This window comes from Trachinotus anak, unplaced genomic scaffold (genome assembly GCF_046630095.1).
Source record: "Trachinotus anak isolate AG129_WGS33_773 ecotype Australia unplaced genomic scaffold, CSIRO_AGI_Tana_v1 ptg000001l, whole genome shotgun sequence".
In the NCBI taxonomy this organism is placed as follows: domain Eukaryota; kingdom Metazoa; phylum Chordata; class Actinopteri; order Carangiformes; family Carangidae; genus Trachinotus; species Trachinotus anak.
The window spans coordinates 13,655,549-13,676,752 of NW_027273852.1; the positions used below are offsets into that span (position 1 = coordinate 13,655,549).

The following is a 21,204-nucleotide window of genomic DNA, read 5'->3' on the forward strand; positions in this document are numbered from 1 at the left end:
ACTCAATAAGAGCTCCCCTTCATTAAAGAGCTGGCCTTTATTATCATCACCGCGTCCAGGAACATGGGGGGCAATGTTGTTTTAAACGAGATTATCATCTTATTGAAGCCTCTAGGTCTCCAAAATGAGCTTAAACAGTTAGCAGTGTAAATGTACCACTGGTCAATATACTTAAGCATTGTACTTTACTTGAGTATTTCAGTCTTATTCTACCATACTTCTACTTAACTATTTCACAGATATGTACATTGAACGTCTCTACACTCCTCTATCTTATGTTTGTCTGACAGCTTTAGTTCTTTGCAAAAATACAATTTTACATACAATATATACAATTAGTGAATATGGCCCATAAGATGACTCTTGTCTGATGATTGGTTAACTACCTGTTGGATCAATCAGCCCTATGAACCAAATTATAAACTGTAACTGTCTTTTATTGTATTAGCCTATTTGGCTAATTATTTCATGATTCCTAAGATTTTGACCCGACCTAAAAGTATATAAAAGAGTTTAAACTAGCTCCACCTCAACCAGCTTCAACAGTAATGTAGTATGGTGTTTACATGTTTATGCATTAAATAGTACATTTTATCAACAATGCTACTGTACTTTTACTCCTGATGACTTTGGTGACGCACCGACTTTTCATCTGATTGTGTCAGCAGGTGGACAGTTTGTTTCAGTGTGCCATGACTTGACAGTTATTGTATGGCTTGCCATTAAACATGATACAGATGACCATGTTCCCCTCATAATTAATTGTAATAACTTTGGTAATCCCTGGACTTTTCCTCTAATTCCACCATCAAGTCAAAATTTCAGTTTGTCCAGCATTTTGTTTTATGACTAAATACCCGATGGCTTCACAAGGTGTCCAGGCAGGATTACCAACCACGCAGGGCCCCAGACCTCCAGGGGGCCAAGAGTGTTATTTAGAAATTTGTACCACCAAAGCACAATACCAACTGGCCATTGGATAACCTTATATCCTGCCTTGTAGAGTGGGCTTGAGTCAAAATTTAACACCTTTATTTTATTTCATATTGTGCTCCTAAATGACATTGCCCCACACAGTTTAATCCAGCAATGCTTTGTGTTTAGTAATAATTAGCAAGTGTCATAGCTAACATGTCGAATATTTCCTGATAAACAATAGCATATAACATGCTGATAACAGCGTGTATCAGGGGTTCAAAGCGAGGTCAGAGACCTGTATGGCACAGGCTATATTCAATAAAATAACAGGCTAATTTTGTACATTTTGCAAGATATTGTGGGGAAAAATATAGGATTGCTAAAAATAAAAATTCTCATAGTCAAAATTTCTTACATCCATGTTTTTCCTTATTAGATATATTTATGTAAAGTTCAAATAAAACTCGATATTTGGTATAACTGCTTAATTACATGCTTGTATGCATGCATCTGTTTTCGACCCAAAGTTTTAGCTAATCTTTTACAATATTCTGTTAATTTATAAAAAGCTCTTGTGTAATCAATAACATTAATGATGACTCATAAATTCCATTTAGGTGTTCCCACTATTATACATCCATTCTCAATGGCATGGTTTAGCGGGACATTTGAATGGCACTGAATCATCATTAACGCTCACTTACACCTGTGCTTTTTCCTGTTGTGATAAGTTGAAATGTATCATAAAAAGATACACAGTGTTTTGTTTCTTGGTCATTACTGTTACCAGTGTAACCATTACCTTAGGCAAGTATATACATCAACCTGGTGGCAACTTTTTTTTCCACGTTTATTGATATAACAGCAGAAACATCAGGCCTGCTCAGCCCCTGAAGAGAGGTTGGTGAGTTGGCCTTCAAACACTGCAGTATACAGTATAAACAGACCTTTGTCACAGGTAATATTTTAACTAACCAAATAAATTCTTTGCATCACATTCAGGTGTTGTTGCAGGACTCTACAGTGTTGTGCCTGCTGGCTCACCACCAAAGCACCAAAAGGAGTAGTGTCATTGTTAATGTTATAAGTTGCATCTGTGTATTTGCTGTGGTTAGTCAAAATGTATGCAATGAAAAAGGCCTAAATGCACATCACCAGGAGCTGGACACTGACTGCAGCACTGACACTTGATTGAGGTAATCACTGGGATAACTGTAATCGAAATAAGAGTTTGGACAAAACAAAAATAAAATAAAACAAAAATACAAAAATAAATGTTTAACATTGTGTGTGAGTGTGTGGTTATGTATCCACAAGAGATCATCCATAAGTTAACTATTGCCTTACACTGCAAATTTACAAAGACGAGAAATTATTATTGTCCAGTGTTTTGACCGGAGTCCCAGTGTCCAGCGCGATCTTTAACGTCAGGAGCCACATTTCTCCACCGCTGTCTCTGAGGATGCCCCCGTGCCTGCTGCTCCAACGACACCTTCATCAGGTCCTGACATAAGAGCAGCTACCGGGGTGTTTCCTCTAGACTCATGTCCCGCCTTCCTTTCAGCTAGGTAGAAAAGAGAGACCAAAGTGAGTCGCTGACATGAACAGCATAATGCTCTTTCATAAACCTACATACACACTCTCTTCACCTCTAATACCCCTAATCTTCATGACATAACGGCAAACTAAGTTAAGAACAATGATGCTTCAGCGGGTTACAGAACAAAAAGTCTTAACTGTCTTAATTCTTAATTCAAGTGTCAATCAAGTGTATAATGGATTTGAGAAATCATTTAAATTTTTGGAAAACAAAAAAATGTCACATGCAGTAACCTGAACACAACTGACACTGAACAGAGGGACTTAAATGTTAACTAACCATACTGCAAAAGACAACACAGCTCCAAGGATCATACAAGTATAAAGTCGAGTTCACCGGGTTATTTATTTTCTATTAGTCTTTCTTTTGTTTCCTTTGCAGAAGCTGTAGTAGCTGTTAGTAGTCTCTGTCTTACCAATAGCACTACATGGTGTGATGATGGGCTTCTCTAGTTGCTGCCCCTCAGCAATGGAGGCCCGGATCCTCCTCACCACGTAGACGCTAGCTAGGAAGTGAAACAAAAACATAACATGATAAGAATCGTTATGAAGATGTTCATCATTTATAAAGGTTGTCTTCACATATTTGCCTCAGTCCACACAAAACGTAACGTGAAAACGAAACTCTTATTACAAAGCTGTCACAGACAGACACAAGTAAAAGGAAACAGCAGTCTGAATTTTTTTACTTGAGTAACAGAGCTAGTAAAGGTGAGCATAATTACTACTATACTACCGTATAAACTGCTAAGTAGCTTAATCAATAATTTATTGTTATCCATTATCTATTTGTATTCATAATCTGAAGCTGTAAAGTAAATAGCATCTTAAGCGTTTAAATAAATGTAGTGGCGTAAAAATGACAGTATTTGCATCTCAAATGAAGTGGGGCAGACGTATAAAGTAGCAGATAATGGAAATAACCAAGTAGAGTAAAAGCACTTTAAAAAATACGATTACGTACTTGAGTAATCTATAGATAGACACATAGACCGGTTAATAAGAGTGTCGACTACGGTTTTAATTCACAAAAATATGATAAATCAAACCTACCTTTTATTATCAGTCAGACCATGTTTATTTCCTGGTTCAGTCTGTGATCAATACAACCTCGTCCGTTTCAGGAAGTCCGCAGTTTTCTGAACCTTCCAGTGTCAGCTGCTTTATATTCAGTTTATGGCTGTTATGAAAACACATAACCAATGACATACAGCGGATAACACCAGGGCGGGACTTAAACCAGCGATCTGCATTCTGATTGGCTGAGCTGTTACACAACACAACATGAACATGTGACAGTGATGGACAGAAAATTTACACGGAAAAGAGGATTGAAGTGAGCCACAGTGACATCCACAGTCATCGCCTTTGCCATCGTTTCACATGTCGGTGTGAAAGCTTTAGACCACGTTTAAAAAATAGATGCAAAAATACATACATTCACATTATATTATCAATAATTTCTACCCAAAAAAAAAAAAAATAATAATAATAATCATTGAAAGAACCATGTAATTTGGTACCAGTTAGGGTAAATAGAAACATGGGTCTAAGTTGTGCAGTTTGTAAGCAGCTGATGATTTCCAAAATAATTTCCCAGACATAATTACATTACATGACACCAGTACCAAATTGTGTATTTATTTCCTGGAACCTTCCTAAGAACATCAGCTCTTTCAAGGAAATTATGGGCATTAGCCTTGAATTATCTTCCCTCTCGCCCACTGTCCAAGAGAAGCAGTTTTATTTTAAAAATAAATTCAAACAGAATTGTAGTAAACATAATAACATAAGTGTAAACAAAAAACAGCTTGTTGGTGTGTACAGGAAAGCTGCTAGTGGGTGTGCTGTCTGTGCTAGAGACTTCTTAAATGGACAACCGGTTTCATCCATGTAATAATTTATTGTCAGGCATTTTATTGCGATTTACAAAGCTTCATTTATCCATGTCCAATCCTAACAATCGACATTACAATCAATTACTTCTGTAATCCAATATGTAGATATCATTTGAAATAGAAGCAGGGTACCAGGACCTACCTGGAATAAACACTGCACAAATCTTTTCACAATAAGAGTACAGCAGTTTCTCATACAGTTGCATTTGTATATTCAATATATACACATAGATTTAATTTAACTTAAAACAGTTTCACACATCAGGACAAGCACAACAACTTCACACAGAAACCAGACAAATCTCATTCTTTCATGACATTACATTAGTTCTTTTTTTTTTTACAATAAAAAATACAATTGCAATCACCGAGGGGGAAAATTAAACATAGTGAGGAGTTTAAGTCACAAGGAATGATGTGAGCTGTGAGGTTGAAAGGAGGAAGTCTGAATTTGTTCAGTGTACACTCCAGTGGAGGATGATGTCTAACTGCTTTATGTAGGTAAATTTAACAGCTAACTAATGCAATGTTGTTTATTTTTTGTCCGTTATCGTGCCAGTGCTGTAAACAAAGAGGTGATTCTGTGTTGCTCTCTTTCCCCTCAAGCTGTCACAGTTCTTTCACTACACAAGACCTCACACAAAACACTAACATTCACTACAGGGATCTAAGGGGACAGCTGGAGTGTTGATGGTCAGGACTTAATCCATCCTGATCTTCTGATTGGTCATCCTGTAGATGATGCTGTCATATCCTGGGTCCATGTTCCACAGGTTGTAAGCGATGGCAATGACAGCAAGAGCCAGAGCGATCATTAGCCACAGCACAATGTTGAAGACCACAGCATAGTGGAAGTTGTACTTGTAGGCCAGGTTGTATGGGCTGCCTGGGTTACTCTGCAAACAATTAACAACAGTCAAAACCACAGCGATAGATGCATTACTTGCCATTGAAATAATTTGGGACTTAAAACAAAATAAGTTATTTTCATTCCTCAAATTTAACATAGCTGAAAACAGCCAATTCTAATGCAGTCTGCAGTTTGTTGTCATTTGTGGTGCTGTTGAATTGTACTGCACTATACGGACAGATGTTTCTAGTATTTACACCACTCTGAAACATCATAAGCTGGTTTTTACAACAGCAGCTGGGTATATTAGTGTTGTTGTGTAGGCCTGCTTTTCCCTGCTATCCATTCCAGACCTCTTACTCTCTGTGCATACAGTGGATATCCAACAGGATGTGAGCATGAGAGGAGGGCAACATCTCATAAGATGCATTATGACATGACTGTCAGGTCCATCTCTGCAGGACCCCATCACCCTCTCACCCCCATTCCCCTTACCCATTTTATTAGGGTGGATGATCAAAGCATTCCCTAGTTCCAGACCTAAGTCATAAAAACCAAAACCCAAGGACTGAAACTGGGTTTATACCTGACATAAGGGGTGAACAACAGTAACACTGTAAATACTAAGGGTGCATGTTTTGATTTTTGGTTCAGCATAAGATTGAGAGTACTATCACTAGACACATCTGTCGTATATGATTAGGTTGTAAAATGCTTTAATTATATTCTCCACAGTATCTCTGTTTACACTATGTCAGTTACTTTGCTAGATCCAGGTAACTTATATTTTGCCTTATATCATCCCTGAGTAGGAGGCCGCTGTGTAATTGCCATTTTTATGTTACTTCACTGTGATAAAAAGCAGCAGTTGGGTGAGCAGAAAGTTTGCAGAACAGATGGCTTTCTGTTACTGAAGAATTTTCTTCAGCTTGCTTAATGTTTTTTGATAACTCCCCCCCATTGCATGGAAATTTGCTGGAGAAAACACAAGCAGCCCAAGCTGACCAATCACAGGTACATGTAGCATTTCTGTGGCCCCAACGTGTAGTTATATCTTTGAGGCAGCAGACATTAGCTATGATTTAGGAACAGTGACTACCAGCAGCAGAGTTTTTCTCTTCTCATGTCTATACAGTGAGCCCAACCTGCCTTCAACTCACCCCTCCACATGCTGCCATTACTCTGCAAGTTGACTGCTGATGGATTGCAGACACTACTTTAAAGTCATTTGGTGTGGCTCACCATATACTGGTAAGAAATGCCACATCCAAATTAATCCATGTGACTGAGAACCACTGCCTGAACAGCACAGATTTAGCTGCCTGCAGCCTATTGAGAACTTGGCAAGGACACTAAGCTGACCTGACGTTTCTCAGATGTGGTAGACTGCCTACAGATCACACAACCGTCATGTCGTACACTGCCATAGACATCGTCTCTGCATGATATTATGCTAATCGAGCCAAACGCAAAAGGGATGCCCCACCCACACGAGCTTACAAGACACTACATACATTACATACCAGGGCAAAAGAAGAAAAATAGGAAAGCAAGCACACATATGTCAATATAATATCCACATCTAAAACATATAGTCAGTTGTGAAAACTGACTAAAACTACTACAATCAAAAGTTTAGTTTTTGTTGAAACAGTTTTAGATAAGTAACAATTCATCTTTTTCTTCATTTTTAGAAGATGTAGTTTGTGGTGCTTTTGAATTATATTGCATGATACAGAGGTGTTTCTGATTAGTCTGCCCTCTTTAATATAAATAATGTTGACAATAATCCTAAATTTATAACTACTATATATTATTATATAACAAGTGGAAAAAACAGGCAAGTCTTTTCTCACACTTACGATCTGTTGGGATTGCAAGATTGAACGGGACTTCCTGGTCAAAGGAGCCTCAAAAGTCTTCACCGTCACAACTTCCACCACAGCACTGTTGCCATAGAGACCATACACATCCTCTCCAAACTACAAGGCAAAAGACATACACATTATCAAATTAATGACTGAGGTGGTTATGTTGATGAGCCCAGTCACTTCCTCAGATTTCCTTCTTACCTTCTGCAAGACAGAGGCAAGAATGGCAGTTGCATCACGGTACTGAGGAGAGTCTTGGCCATAGAGCCGGCTCAGCTCCTCAAGGCCAGACAGCTCCAAGGAATACAGATCAGGGGAGTGGTCCTTAGCCAAATGTCTGTGTCTCTGCAGCTACAAGAAGGGCAAAAGACAAAGACATCCAAGTCAAACCTGACCGACTATCCTCATGATCAGGAAAAAAACAAACTTTCAGTTAACCGCCGTGACTTACAAGAGCTGTGATATCATGAAGTACTTGAACCTCAGACAGGAAGAGCAAATCAGCCTGAAAAACAAGAACAACATACATAAGAAAGTCAAAATAGACTCCCCATAACAGTGTAGTGAAATTCAAGGAGATAAATTGTCAAAAACAAGGTCTTAGTGTGTGACAGGTAAATATGATCTCTTTCTCAGCAGAAGCCACAAACATTTTGGGTATGATGGCGCCATCATTTTTTCAAAGAAGTATACTAACTGTAACGATTTTGTCTTACGAAACTCCTGTACATGCTACACAGAAAGCCAGTAAGGCTTGTGTGGGTATGGTTTTGTACATAGAAACATACCTCAGCATTTCTGCTGAGGGAGTTGAGGGGCAGGGAAGCCAGCACAGAGCCATCCTGGGACAGACGGGCACGGATCTGCTGCAAGGTGACTGGAAGGTCCTCGAACACAGCATTGGCCTTGCCCAGCATATACAGCCTCTGAGAGACACAACACACAGATTAAAAAATAGCTCACAAGCATGCTAAGAGTGATTTCAGAGATGTTACGCATGCCTTGTTCAGTCTCAGTATATGTCTATTACCTCCTCACTAGGGGCCAGTTGCAGCACTACAGGAGTGTCCTCAGCAAACAGAGAGTGCACCGTCTCTGCAACGCTATCCAGGGTGAAAGGTACTGGCTGTAAGAAAGAAGAAGACCCACTGAAAAACTGAGCCAGCTCATTCAAATTACATTCCAGCCTCCAGTTATTTTTACACCAAGTCAGATATTTGATGTGCAAAACATCCAAATGAGGCCCCACTCCAGTCTGACTCACATTCTCCAGTGGGTAGGAAGCCACACTCTGAGGCAGGGCTAAACTATCGACTCCTCTCACCACCACCAGCACATTAGCCCGGGGACGCTGGAATAATGGGCCAGCCTGGAGGCCTGGCCAGGACAGATCCTGCACAAATGAACACACATTGTAAACAAAGACTAGGCTAGCACAATCATGAGTTTAAGTTACTTCTTTTAAAATAAAGCACCTCCTGAACAGAGAAGCCCATGGTTAAAGCCACGAGGTCAGGGATCTTCTCTCCAGAGACAGGCCAGTCTCCTTTCTGGAAGGACACAAACTCTGGAGCTTGCAGCACTGTTAAGCTGTCTCCATGTACACCTGTGGGGAAAATGAGAAGGCTGTCAATCCAAGAAAGATCTATGTAAAAGAACAAACTCACAGTACTAAGTTCATGTGTTTAGATGTTGACCAATATTAAAAAAAACTTCTTTACTGATAACTTATGTTAAAATCCCTACCTAGTAACACAATTTCAATCTCTTACTTTCTACATATTTTTCTTTCATTATAAGAGTTTTCTATGAATCATTTATGCATGATATGGTGTTCTCATACACCCCCGCAAATGGAACAAAAAGAAGTGTCCTCAGCATACATACTATGTTTTACTGCAAATCTTATGTGCAATGTGTTGTCCTTGAAAAATGAAAATTAGTTACATGATATGTCAGTGATGACAATGCCCTTTAAAGACCTATAAAGTCTTCAATGTGTAGAAAATAGTGAATGGGTTAACAATGGAGTGAATTTGAACACATCATTTCTTATTGCTCAATTAGACTATATTGCAGGAATGTTGGGGAAGACATCTGAATTGAGCCAATTCAGCTTCATTTATTGAGTGTGCTGTTTTGCAATAATGGAAAGTAGGACCTCTCAAATGAGAAGCCATGTCACTCCTGTCACTGTAACGCTATAATTAATTCTCACTGATGTGTTAATTGTAGGTCACAGAGAACACCAGCACCAGCTTTCTCAGCTACAGCCTGACTGGCCCTCACGGGGTAGAGTAAGGATAAAGCCTCAACTTTACAGCGCTGTGGATGGAGGCACAAACCCGTGACAGGGAGCTGGTGATGAATGGTAAAGAGGAACTACCAGTTTAGAGCCGGTCACATGACAAGACACTCTTCTGTGATTTAGCAACTGGCTACGAGGAAGCAAATAACTGCACATTTTCCTTCAATTTCATACGATCTCAACGAATTTGTTAACTAAACACAACCTCGTCCCCGCTGCTAGCTTTTACCATCTGCTAGTACGCTAAGAGTGTTAGCAACAAGCTAACGTTATGATATTCAACTGTTAAGCTAGCCATAAGTATATTATATCATAAATATCCAAAGTACGACTAATATATCACGATTATTCCACATGTACCCATCCTCATCGAAGCGACGGTATCAAACCAAACATGAGAAATGATCACCAAGCAAAAGGACGATGCTAGCGATGACCCGGAGTGGATACATGGCACTGTCTTGTTGGATTTAAATGGAGGAGCGAAGGTGGCGACGGCTCCCTCACCCAAACAGCGACTTATGACCTGAACTGTCGTTGAACATTTCTTACCGGTTGAAGCAAGCAAGCCGAGGACAAGCGCCACGGAGAAAACAGCCTCCATCATTAGCCAGTTTGTCAGCGACATCTCTCTCGGTCTTCGCTCTGCCAGAGATCAGCTGACCCGACGTCACGACGCAGCAAACAATGACGTCACGAAAACTGACGCAAAATTTAAAAAATAAATTAGAGTATCTTTTTTGATTAATTAATTGGGAAGTGGGATTGCTGGAAACGAGATAAGATATTTTTTTTAAAAAATGGGGGGGCTTTCTAAAATAAATAACCATATGCACCACTGTAAATAATGTAATTACCAAGTACTTTGTTACAGATAAAATGACAATAATGATTTATTAAAAAATAGAAATCACTATGTGGTTGTCAATATTGATAAATGAATGCATGGGAAATGCTGCAGCAGACTGTGTTGCAGTCCGGCCATATATTTGCAGTTTGCCCTTATGGTGCTCTAACAGAAAGGTCATGGGATTGCCAACATCTATATCTTTCTTTTTCTGGGGGTCATAAATGCAGACTGTCTATTTTGTGACTATGACAGAAAATCTCCAGATGTCAAAAGCTTGTCACCAGATTTCATGTGTTTCAATCATGATGTTCCAACGTCTTATACACGGTAAACTTTTAAAGTTTGAGTTGGTGCATTTCAAACAAATGTTTATTACATGTCACACAGGTGCCTTGAGTGTTCTTTATTCTGTCTCCTGAGCTCATTGTCCACTTTGCCTACAGTTGAGCTGCTTCCCTCCACCATTTCACCTTTGTCTTTGAGTGTGTTGAGTGAGTAGTTTATTTCATTATATTTCCTCAATTCGTGTTATTTTGATGTCCAGTAGCACGTCTAATCTCTTTGGTTTGTTCTCACATGATTATATATTTGAAGTGAGACTGTACGGTTGTACTGATTTTGATGTAGAACTGTTTGTTGCTTTATATGAAAGATAATGATAAAATTTGATCTGTTTGTACACTTTCTTTCATTTGTAGAAATATAGCTCATATTCATTAGGTCAACTCCAGTGTAATCCTAGAACACAAACATCTGTGAAAAATCACATTTTCATTTTCAAGTTTGCATGATCATTCTGATTAGGGCCCCTATAAGCTTCTATAATGAATTTGATATGTATAGTTTTAGGCACCAGATGTTTTCAGGATGGAACATGGAATCATGGATTCTGCATTTAAAGGAGAACCCAACCCTTCTTAAGAATTCATATTCCCTATTCCTGTGCCGCAGAACAGCTTGGTGAATATTTGAGAACATGCAACTCTCTCCCCTTTAGTTAGACGCTAAAGGGAGAACCCCAGTTTGCTCAATGGGGCTTTGATGCTGTGAAGTCTTAAATGTTTCATCTGTCAATTATGACAATAAATCAGTATTTTAATGGAATATGCATCTACTGGTACTAAAACAAAGTCAGTGCCCCTTGTGTTGTCTATGGAGTAACCTGATTTGAGGATTCTTAGTGACGATTCTAACTTTAGGACAGATAATACAGACTTAAGTGTCCTTAGCCACAGGAATAATGTATGTGATATTTAAGCCTCTTATTTGGTCAAAATTGCTTTCAAATGAATAAACTGTCTGTTTAGTCACATGCTGCTGCAGTTTATGGATTTCTGCTGCACCTCATGAACTTTGAACTTTCCTTGACTTGAGGCTGAAGTTTATGGATTTAGTTTCACTTGCAGCTGATGTTTTTCTGGACTCTTGCTTCATATTTCCTGGTTTACTCTCGGTGTGTTCATCTAATAAAAGAGCAGTCATGTAATCTGATTCTATCCTGCATCTTAGGGAAACATTGACACGGAGAAAATAGCAGGAAATTAACAAATGCCATTGTGGCCCACTGCCAGAACTGGTAACAGGTCGAGTCTGACATGTGTGGCGTACTTCAGGCTTCGTTGTGGGTTGTTGGACTGGGGCCACCAGTTGGAGTATACATCCACTGGTGATTCATCTTGATCTCTCAGTGGCATCTTTGCCAAACTAATATGAATAAAAACAGCACAAGAAAAGTAAACTGGGGAAGACACAAACACACAAACTTGTCATACCTGTGACAATTTCAGGAGTCAGGTGAGCAGGAAACAGGGCGTGCAGGGAAGAACCAGAGCAGGTACCTGAACTTATGGACTGCCTACATACAGGTATTGGCAGAAAACACACCATCATCCTGCTTTATATATGACGACAAAAAGCATGATGGTTGCAGTGATCCAAGGCCTACTTCTGTGTACAGTTCACAGTCGGTAAGTAAATATTTTGAGCTCCTCATCACACCAGTTTGGGGACTGGTGTGATGAGGATCTACTGGCCAGAATGTAAAACAGGCAAATACAAATGTTTATGTATCTCAAAATGAAATATCAGCAGGCTTGAAGGAAAACCATGATTATACTTTATATTCTAAGCAGACTTATAGTAATTACTGTGAAAGCAATCAAAATAGGTTTTCTATACATCAACTGACAAGTTAGGCTCAATGTCTTTGTTTTGTTTTGTGTATAATGGAAAATGATTTGGGGAAAAACACAATTCGTTTTTATCAAGAAATAAAAACTTCTCAACTGTGTTGGGACTAAGAGGGTATCATTTTTTTAAGCTGAGAATTTTGGTATTAGGCAGGCATCTTAAAAAACTCAAACTTCTTAACTTTGCTTTTAGATGTCACCTTTGGAGCAAATTTAAGTAAAAATAAGTGTTTCTCAATATTGTATTGTAAAGCGCTGTTTAAAATGTAATTGTTTTATTTAGTATAATTACATGTTTTTGGCTAAGACAGAGTCCACTTCAGGCCAGTAGTCCCCTCACAAGCAGCAAGAAATGGTAAGTCATGTGTATGACTCTGTGGGCTCAAACTTATGGCGTTATTTTTGCGCCTCATTCCTCAGCATGAAGTGGGACTTTCTAAGCACAGACAAATGATTTTTGCAAACCCAAAAATTATATGGTGAAAGCAAAATGTATGGCTCTTCCAGGTTTTAATTGTGCTTGTGTAATAAGTACAATAAGTGTGAAGTATAAGTATAATAACAAACCCACGCTGTCATCCATCTTGAAAATCTTCTACGCCTTTCAGGATCTGAGTAGAAATGAAGGCAAGAGAAATACCTGCCCTCTGACTGGAGTCTCCTTTGTGACTGGACTGTCATTGTCCAATCAGATTCGGGTGTATTCTACTTGTAACCTCAGTGTCACACACTGTGTAGGAAATTTGAGTGCCAAGTTTTACAGTTTTCTGCTCTTTATCTGTTCACAGATTTTGACAAAAGCACTCTGTCCCTGACAGTGTCTTAATGTAACCTTAACTTAATATGATCAGTTTTATTTATAAAGTCTTTTTCTTCTTACAGTTTATGCTAAATGAGGTTTAAATGGATGATCGATAAATCTTTTATGTTTTTAACTCCATCATATATTCCATTTCATAGTTAAAAGAAGAGCTGGTTAAAATGTACTTGTATGACTTGCAATGGAAAGTAATTTCATTTAATTCAATTAACATTGTGTTTTTTCACAGGAAAGCCAGAATCCAACTCAGGCCAGTACCACACCTTATGGTCCTCCACAGCCAGCAAGGAATGCTAAATCATGCACATGACTACACCCCATACTTGTATGGGCTCAAGTAAGGGTGCAAATGATTTTGAACTTGTAAAGTGATGTTCACAAATAATTCCAATGTTTGCAGTTTTAAATCCACCTTTGTAAACCTGTCAGCTAAATCTGCATGTGAAACTTAGTGAAAAATTTGTGCTTGTGTCAAGGAGATTTGTAATTGTTAAAAGACTGTGTGAATCAAAACTATGAACAAATGAACAAAGCAAAGACACTGTAAAATAAGAAATGGTTTTGACATCTGTACTGATTCAGGGCAGAATACTGTGTAAAACTCTGCACTCAAAGGTTCCCACACAGTGTGTGACACTGAAGTTACAAGGATCAAAATTTGTACCTGTCAGTGTCACACACTGCAAATACTTTGTATCTGTGCACAGACATTCACAAAAGACTTTCTTCATCTACTGTGTTCATCATTTGTTCAGTTTTGATTAACATATTCTTTTTTTATCTTTAACAACTACATATCTCTGCCACAAGCACAATTTTTGGCTGGACTGCAACAGTGGGGCCACCTGTATAACGGTGAATGTCACTGACTGACTTACTGACTGACTGAGTGATAGTATTTCCACCACTGCTCAGCAGAGTGCCGAGCCACAGTCTACGTTCTGGATGTTATGGTTTCCCGGCTGCTCAAGAACTGCAGGGAAGCGGAGGAGCGCTTATACACAATACACTGAGCCTGGCCTCCATTACAGCAAATAAACTACTTTCATTACATGTATCATTTTTGCTAAAGGAGGCAGAGGAATAACTAAACATAAGACAAACTGAGCAAACTGAGCAAGAGAGAGAGAGGGAGGGAGAGAGAGAAGTCATCTGTAATGAGTCTTTGTACTAACCGCTATGACCAAGTCTACATATCAAACAGAGGGAGTTGGACATAAAGACCTGCCTCTAATAACTTATGATCTGCAGTTGGAAGAAAATAAAAGCTAAACTATTGTTGATCCCAGGCAGAGGCTGTGCTCTGTGTGAGAGAAAAAAATAATAAATATAGTCTTTCTTGAAGTGTGTGCCCTGGTAGCTCACCTGGTAGAGGTAGTGCCATTTGGGGTTAGCCTTTTCCCTGGTGGCCTGTGTTTGAATCTGGCCTGTGGCCCTTTGCTGTGTGTCATCCAATCTTTCCAATTTTCCCGTTTCTCTCACTATGACTGTAATAAAGGCAAAAGCCTTGAAAAAAGATACTCTGTCTCTCCTAACAGCTTAAAGCCACAGCTCCATCTTTGTCTTTAATTTATGTGTTTGGTGATTTTGTCAGACGACGTAAAATCAGGATTTGACCATCGTGGTCCAGCCAAATACTAGGTTTTGACCTCGTCTTGTTTTCACAGGCACAAACTTGAATTTCTCATGCAGATTTATTTTACAGGTTTTCAAAGGTTGATTTACGACTACAAACTTTTTTACAAAGTGAAATTATTTGTAAGCATTACTTTCCTAGCTCAAAATCATTTTGACCCTGATGTGAGTCGCCTCCCACAGTAGCTGGCTAGCTTGCTGGCTGGGCACATGGCCCTCTGTGGGCAAGCTAGCCACCTCCCCCCCAGTATGCTAGGGGTTAGCTAGAATAGCACTACTAGCTGCTTAACTGCAGTTTCTTAATGAAATTACAAACAGTGGAAATTTCTGCTGGAAGCTCTTTGATTTCTTTGCATGACCTCCACTATTCCTGATGACAATTCGTGATCTGCTGTTCAAGTTCTAATGAGTTAATTAAGGCTTAATGAGGGTGCTTAAGCATTTGCATGCAACTGTATGTCATACAACAATTAATTCACCAAACTTCTTTCTGAAACACTTTAATAACGCAGAAAAACTCCATGCACTACATAGTAACAACTAAATAGAGTTGCACACAAACAACAGTTTTTAGGGCTACCTGCTAACACTATAGTACATCTTATTGACAATCAGGAGAAAAAAACCTTTCACATTAGAGTGGGTGATGACATACAGTGTAATCTTGCATAAAATGTACGCCTCACAGAAACTTAGTCTTTTTTTTCACTTAGATGACATCCATTTATAAACGATAATAGCGGGTTATTAGAGGCTTATATTCAGAGCCAAGCCTTTATCTCTAAAATTACATCCTGCTGCTCAGTAAAGAGGGATGTTAGTCAGAGAGCAGCTCTTGACGCTGAGTGTGACCCTCCTGCACCCTCTGCCTCAGGATATGACTTTGACTTCAGTGTTTGGGCTGAGAAACTAAGGTCTGAAAGGTTGAACTCATGTTTTTTTCCAGCATCTCAATTAGTTCTCTGACAAGCGCTTGTCACTCCATGACCTTTACCTGGATATGTGAAAAGGACCAACTCCTCTCTGCCTGGAGACAGCAGCTATAAACCTCGAACTTCACTTCATAACTCTCTCTTAACCTTGCAGCTAAATATAATGAGCGTTCATGTTGCACATTCTTAGCAATGTTTTCGACATAAAAATAAGTCTCAAGATTATCCCGGGGCCTGATAGTGATTTTAGTCTGCTTCCTCTCTTTCTTCAGAGGATTTCTCCAGGGGTATGTTTATGCCCTGAGGGACTGGATTTCCCATGTCCTTCTCTAAAGCTCCATTGTCAGCTTGTGGATCAACTAAACCCCCCTAAATTTTGGCCCAGCTCTTGGCAGCCTGCCATTGATCCCTTTGCACCCACTCTGCAGTTGGGAATTTAATTTGGAGACTATCTGCTTTGCGTGACTCGCCTTTAGTTCAGTCATCATTTTTGTTGAAGCCTGACCAGATTGTAATGCTGACACACAGCTAAAGAGATGTTCTGTTTTTTCTCTACAGCGGTCCTTTACAGCCTCTGTAGTCCAGATCTTTAGTGCTTGACTGGACACGTTCATGTGAGAAAAGATCAAGGGCTGATCTATACACTCAAACCACCCAGTACTCTATAGAGCTAAATGAGTTTTGCCCTGAACCCTTCATTCTTGCTACTCCATGCATTGTTTATATATCCAGTCGCTCTCTTCATATCGGGGGCCCAAGATATCCACCAGTATCTGGTCCAATGTTCCATGTAAACACAGTATCAGCAGAAAAACTATATATCTTACAGGATATGGCTGTCAGTATTCTGTATTTTACTTGCAACAAATCCCATGAAAGACCAAAACAAAAAATGCATTCTTTCAATACTTTACAACTTCCCTATCCGTTGTCCATTTCTTCTTGCTAAGACATAAATATATAACATTGAGTCACAAATGTATATTTTATTTTGTAAAAGGCTGCACAATAGTAAATAGTGTATTTGCTTTGTATAGTGTATAGTTTGAGCCACGGGTTTTGCCTGGTACTGAGTCTTTATGGCAGCAGGACAATGTATATGGGATCAACTCAGGCTAAACTACAATTATAAAGGATCATGTAAATGTATACCTCATAACTGTGTTTGATTTCAGCTGCTTTTGTGATGAAGTGTCGAATTTTCCAAACCACATCACCAAATATTGACACCCAGGGAGCATGGGGCCACAGAATCTGCTTCGATGCAGGCAACAAAACAAATCATATTAAATAGTAATCAAGATATGTTGGGTTTTTCAATTTTAGTTATTATAGCAATTTTAACTTTAAAATATTTAAAAATATCAATACCTTAAAAAAAAAAAATTGATTTAGCGCTGAAAGCTCATCATCTAGTAACAGTTTTGAACACTGGAGGGCGCTGCAAGCCAGGAGCTGTTCAGCACACAGCTGCAGCAAATGGGAGATGATGAGTTATTTGGTCATGGCTGCAGTAATAAACTGCATGATGCCTACAATACAAAAATATTCCAAAAGATGGCAATATAGGATTTAGTTGGTGATGGCACCTTGGTGACATACATGAGGAGCATACAATAATTAGGCAAGAATAATTATTTTGACAGAGCAGCCAGCAAAACGTCTTAGAATTCAGTTTAATTCACCAACACTTACACAATGAGGAGCAGAATACATGTTTCATCTTGCAGTTTGTATATTTATTTTAAAGCAACTTCTTTTGTAAAATATAAATACAAATTATGAGATATTTTAATTACAAAGTTAAAACAAAAATGAACACACCAAAAATTACTTTACTGCAGTAGCCTCCCTGTTATATACAAGCTCTGTGCTGAAGGGTGAATATCAACATTATCTTAAAACTTTATTATACAAACAATTTTGTAGTTTTGCATGTTAAATTACAGACTAAACAGGAAGCAAAATTTGAGCATTGAGAAAAAAAAATACAACATAACAGCCCCTGAGGCTCAAGCTAGTGCTAAAGTCTGAGGAGGGAAAAAACAAAAAAACAAAAAACAGGACATCATGTGCTTCCTATAAACACAAATACCACATTCAATAGCACAGTCTCAGTACTATCCTGTACAGCTACACACATGGACAATGTGCGCGCTCACACACTTCATCCAATCGCTGACAACACGACTACACTCTGTTGCCATACAAAATCTTTCAGAGTCGTCGTGAGCAACATCCAAACGGAAAAAAAAAAATCTCTTGATATTATTTATTTATTTACTTATACATATATTAATTTATAAAAATAAGACCATTATTAAGCCTACTGAGCTACAAATGAATTGATCCTCAGTTAACGGAGGGAAATATCTGAGCAGCCCGGTCAGCCAGCAGGTCAGTCTATCTGTACAGTGCACCAGTGCTGGTCCAGAGCAGGGCTGAAGCGCAGGAGCAAAGGGTCAGGCTAAGGCATATCATCATAACCCCTGGTTGGTTCTAAAGCAAACTGCAGTCGGTAAGGATCAAGGTCCAGGTTTAGTGGCTCCAGGGGTCAGGATGAGCCCAGCTTGCCAACAGCCTTAATTTTGTCTTTCAGTTTGTCCCCTGGGTGGTCCCAGCGGTCATCCAGACACTCCAGTGTGGAGCCCAGCAGGGCAGCCAGCTCGGCGCTGTCTTCCACCAGGTCTAACAGCTCCTTGCTGTCAGGATGGAAGCCCTCCAGCTCCTCTGGGCAGGAGAACAGCTGCGACAGAGAGGCCTGCTGGTAAAACTCTGCCTCTGCCACCGTCACCACCTCCATGTGGGGGAAGGCTTGTCGGAAACCACGAGCTGACATCCGCAGCCGGCGAAGCACGTCAGACAGCAGCAGCCAGTTTCTCGGCCTGAAAGACAAAATCACCCAGGGCTTGTTTAGGAATGAGGGTCAACAGTGAGGCAAACAAAATTAAAACAGGTGTGTCTGCTCTTAAGATCAAAGCTCACCCTTGGGAGAGGGACACCTGGATGTTGTAGCAAGGCAGCAGAGGTCGATCAGAGAACTCAAACTCAAACACCTCCCTCTTATCATCCTCCTCCTCATCTTCTGGGCCTGGCGGGTCTGCCAGGATGTCATAAATCCCGCCCTCTTCGCTAGACTCTGACAATAAAATTACACGTGGAAAATTTTTAGTGAGCATCCACATTATCATGGAAGATACAAGGATGCATAGACATGTATTGCTCAAAGCTAGATGGAACAGGAGATATTTAAAAAATGGACTTTGTAAGCAGAAAAAAAAAAAAAAAAAAAAAAAAAAATCACATACACAGCACTGATCAGTACTCACCACACACAGCGCTGCCATAGAATTCCCAATAAAGCCCTGGGTCGTCATCTGAGCGGCCCTGTAGGTCAGCAAAATAATCTATGGAGAGAGGAGAGGAGCGAAGCTGGTTATTCAAGAGCTGGAGCCCTGGGGACAGGCAACAGGGCAAATACAATTGCCCTTGGAGACTACAGCAGAAAAATGGATAAAGAGTGCGGTAAAATAGAGGAGGAGGAGGAGGAGGGGCAGTGTCAAGAGAGAAAAGAGAAACAAACAGAGCAAATGTTTTGGGGGAGGAGGAGGGGGGCTGATGGTCAGGGGCCAGCGGCTGTACCACGGGGGAGGAGAGCGACTGTCTCCGCTGGGTTAGAGCTGGCTCAGTTCAGAGCGGGGCTACAGACGGCTGCCAGGAATCAAACAAGAACCACACACAGTCACTGAGTGGTGTGCACGTACACACACACACACACACACACACACACACACACACACACACACACACACACACACACACAGAGCGAGCGAGCGAGCGAGCTGGAAACAAACAAGCAGAGGGAGCTGGGTAAGCACACACAGCAAGAGCAAAGTGTGTATTCAGCATGCGCGTGAACACACTTGCGCACACACACGCACACACAGACACACATTCGCAGAGTGAGAGCTGGGCTTTGTGCCAGTGCTGAGGCGTGGGGCGTCTGGCGTGTGTTTGGAGGGATTAACGGCCTCCAGATGAGTGGGACCAGGTGGAGGGAGGGCAGCAATTGCTCGCTCTCACTCATTTTCTCCGGTGCTCGATCTCCCTCTCTCCCCCGCTCTGTCAATCTAGCAGCCATCGATCTATCCATCCACGCTCTTTTCAAAATTCGACACCATCTTTCAAGCCAACTACGTATGAATCTCCCTTTTGCACTAAACCTGTTCACTCTTCTGCCGACCATGAACTTACACCTGTTCATTCCCCTCGTTCTACGTTCTTTTCTCCTGTGCCTGTCTTTTTTTTTTTTTTTTTTTTTTTTTTTTACTAAAGCCTTAGATAATTGCTTTTACCTAGTCAGATGTTCATGTAATATTAAGCAGCCAGCAGCGAACGTGTGTCTCTGTATGCTTTCATTTCCTCCTGGTGTAGACTTGTCGTGTTGTCTCAGTTTAACTACAAACATTCAGACGAGCCCTCTAAACAGACCCCGTCAGGCTCTAGCGTGGCAGCCTTGTGAAAAGACACACGCACGCATTCAAAAGCAGAGTCTCCAGCCAGAGCGAAGCCCATTTCCGCACGTACGCTGAGCAAACACAGTTGGCGTTGCTAAGTAACCAGATAGAGGAGCTCAGAGGCAGCAGCACGCACCCCAGCGTGCTGAGACTCCCTGTCTAACAGGTGGTCAAGGGAGGGGTGGGGTAGGGTGGGGTGGGGTGTGGGGTGTGTGTGTGTGGTGGGGGGGCGTTGGGAGGGGGGGTCTGAGGGGAAACAGGATGACAGATCTGGACATGTCTAGTGGCGTTTGGGAGGTGGAGGATGAGGATTTAAAGAGTGGGACTCGTACCAACAGGTTGCGCAGAGGTCAGAGCAGAGAAAGAACAGCAAACAGTGAATGAGCCAAGACTGGGGCATTTGGGAACTGGGTTGCTGACCGGTCTATTCAACAATTTACCCTTGCTCCACCTCGATGTACACTCCTGCTGTCTAAAAAAAAACCTTTCGTCTACTAGCCCTTTACCTCCTTTTCAAGCGTTTGTAATTTCAGGATTTGTTGTCAAGGCATATCAATACTCAAACTTCCTGGCTTTTGGATTCCATTTTGTCTTCATGAGGAAAGAAATTGTCTAAAATGCACTTATTGTAAAACAGAAAAGAGTCTATTGTAAATTTAAAGCAATAATAAAAACTATAATGCCTTTTTTCAGACTCTAACAATATCAGCTTCATCCTTAACAGATGCACATGCGTGATATGCAGTTGCTGCTTCAGATTACTTGGATGGATGTGAGATTTCATTTTCATTTTTTCTGATTGACATCATTTGCAAGG

General features: G+C 40.3%; 2 protein-coding genes and 1 long non-coding RNA gene across 4 annotated transcripts in view; all 3 read right to left on the bottom strand.

The window, feature by feature from the left end:
* Positions 1 to 1,751: 1,751 nt before the first annotated feature.
* On the bottom strand, positions 1,752 to 3,710 carry LOC139621771 (uncharacterized). The gene is made up of 3 exons (XR_011691080.1): positions 3,571 to 3,710; positions 2,934 to 3,023; positions 1,752 to 2,482 (listed from the first exon to the last, which is right to left on the bottom strand). It is a non-coding gene; the product is annotated as an uncharacterized lncRNA (long non-coding RNA).
* A 690-nt stretch (positions 3,711 to 4,400) lies between these two features.
* Positions 4,401 to 10,142, bottom strand: atp6ap2 (ATPase H+ transporting accessory protein 2). The gene is made up of 9 exons (XM_071478616.1): positions 9,997 to 10,142; positions 8,612 to 8,742; positions 8,401 to 8,529; positions 8,167 to 8,262; positions 7,925 to 8,062; positions 7,588 to 7,641; positions 7,338 to 7,487; positions 7,128 to 7,247; positions 4,401 to 5,311 (listed from the first exon to the last, which is right to left on the bottom strand). Exons 1-9 carry the CDS (start codon positions 10,070 to 10,072, stop codon positions 5,117 to 5,119), a joined length of 1,089 nt encoding a protein of 362 aa, XP_071334717.1. The 5' UTR covers positions 10,073 to 10,142; the 3' UTR covers positions 4,401 to 5,116.
* Positions 10,143 to 17,527: 7,385 nt separating this feature from the next.
* Positions 17,528 to 21,204, bottom strand: part of bcor (BCL6 corepressor) — a 33,343-nt gene continuing 29,666 nt past the window's right edge. For both annotated transcript variants that reach the window (XM_071478638.1, XM_071478629.1), the window contains 3 exons: positions 19,200 to 19,277; positions 18,856 to 19,009; positions 17,528 to 18,755 (listed from right to left, as the gene is read on the bottom strand). In XM_071478638.1, coding sequence (XP_071334739.1) covers positions 18,425 to 18,755; positions 18,856 to 19,009; positions 19,200 to 19,277 — 563 coding nt within the window. In that variant the 3' untranslated portion in view covers positions 17,528 to 18,424. The remainder of the gene's footprint in view (positions 18,756 to 18,855; positions 19,010 to 19,199; positions 19,278 to 21,204) is intronic.

What these genes read in the sequence shown, in the direction of transcription:
- atp6ap2 (XM_071478616.1), bottom strand. Translation starts at nt 10,072, where the DNA reads ATGTCGCTGACAAACTGGCTAATGATGGAGGCTGTTTTCTCCGTGGCG. An exon ending in CGGCTTGCTTGCTTCAACCG is followed by an intron (nt 8,743 to 9,996) that starts GTAAGAAATGTT and finishes TTTTCCCCACAG; the next exon opens with GTGTACATGGAGACAGCTTA. An exon ending in TTCATGATATCACAGCTCTT is followed by an intron (nt 7,488 to 7,587) that starts GTAAGTCACGGC and finishes CCCTTCTTGTAG; the next exon opens with CTGCAGAGACACAGACATTT.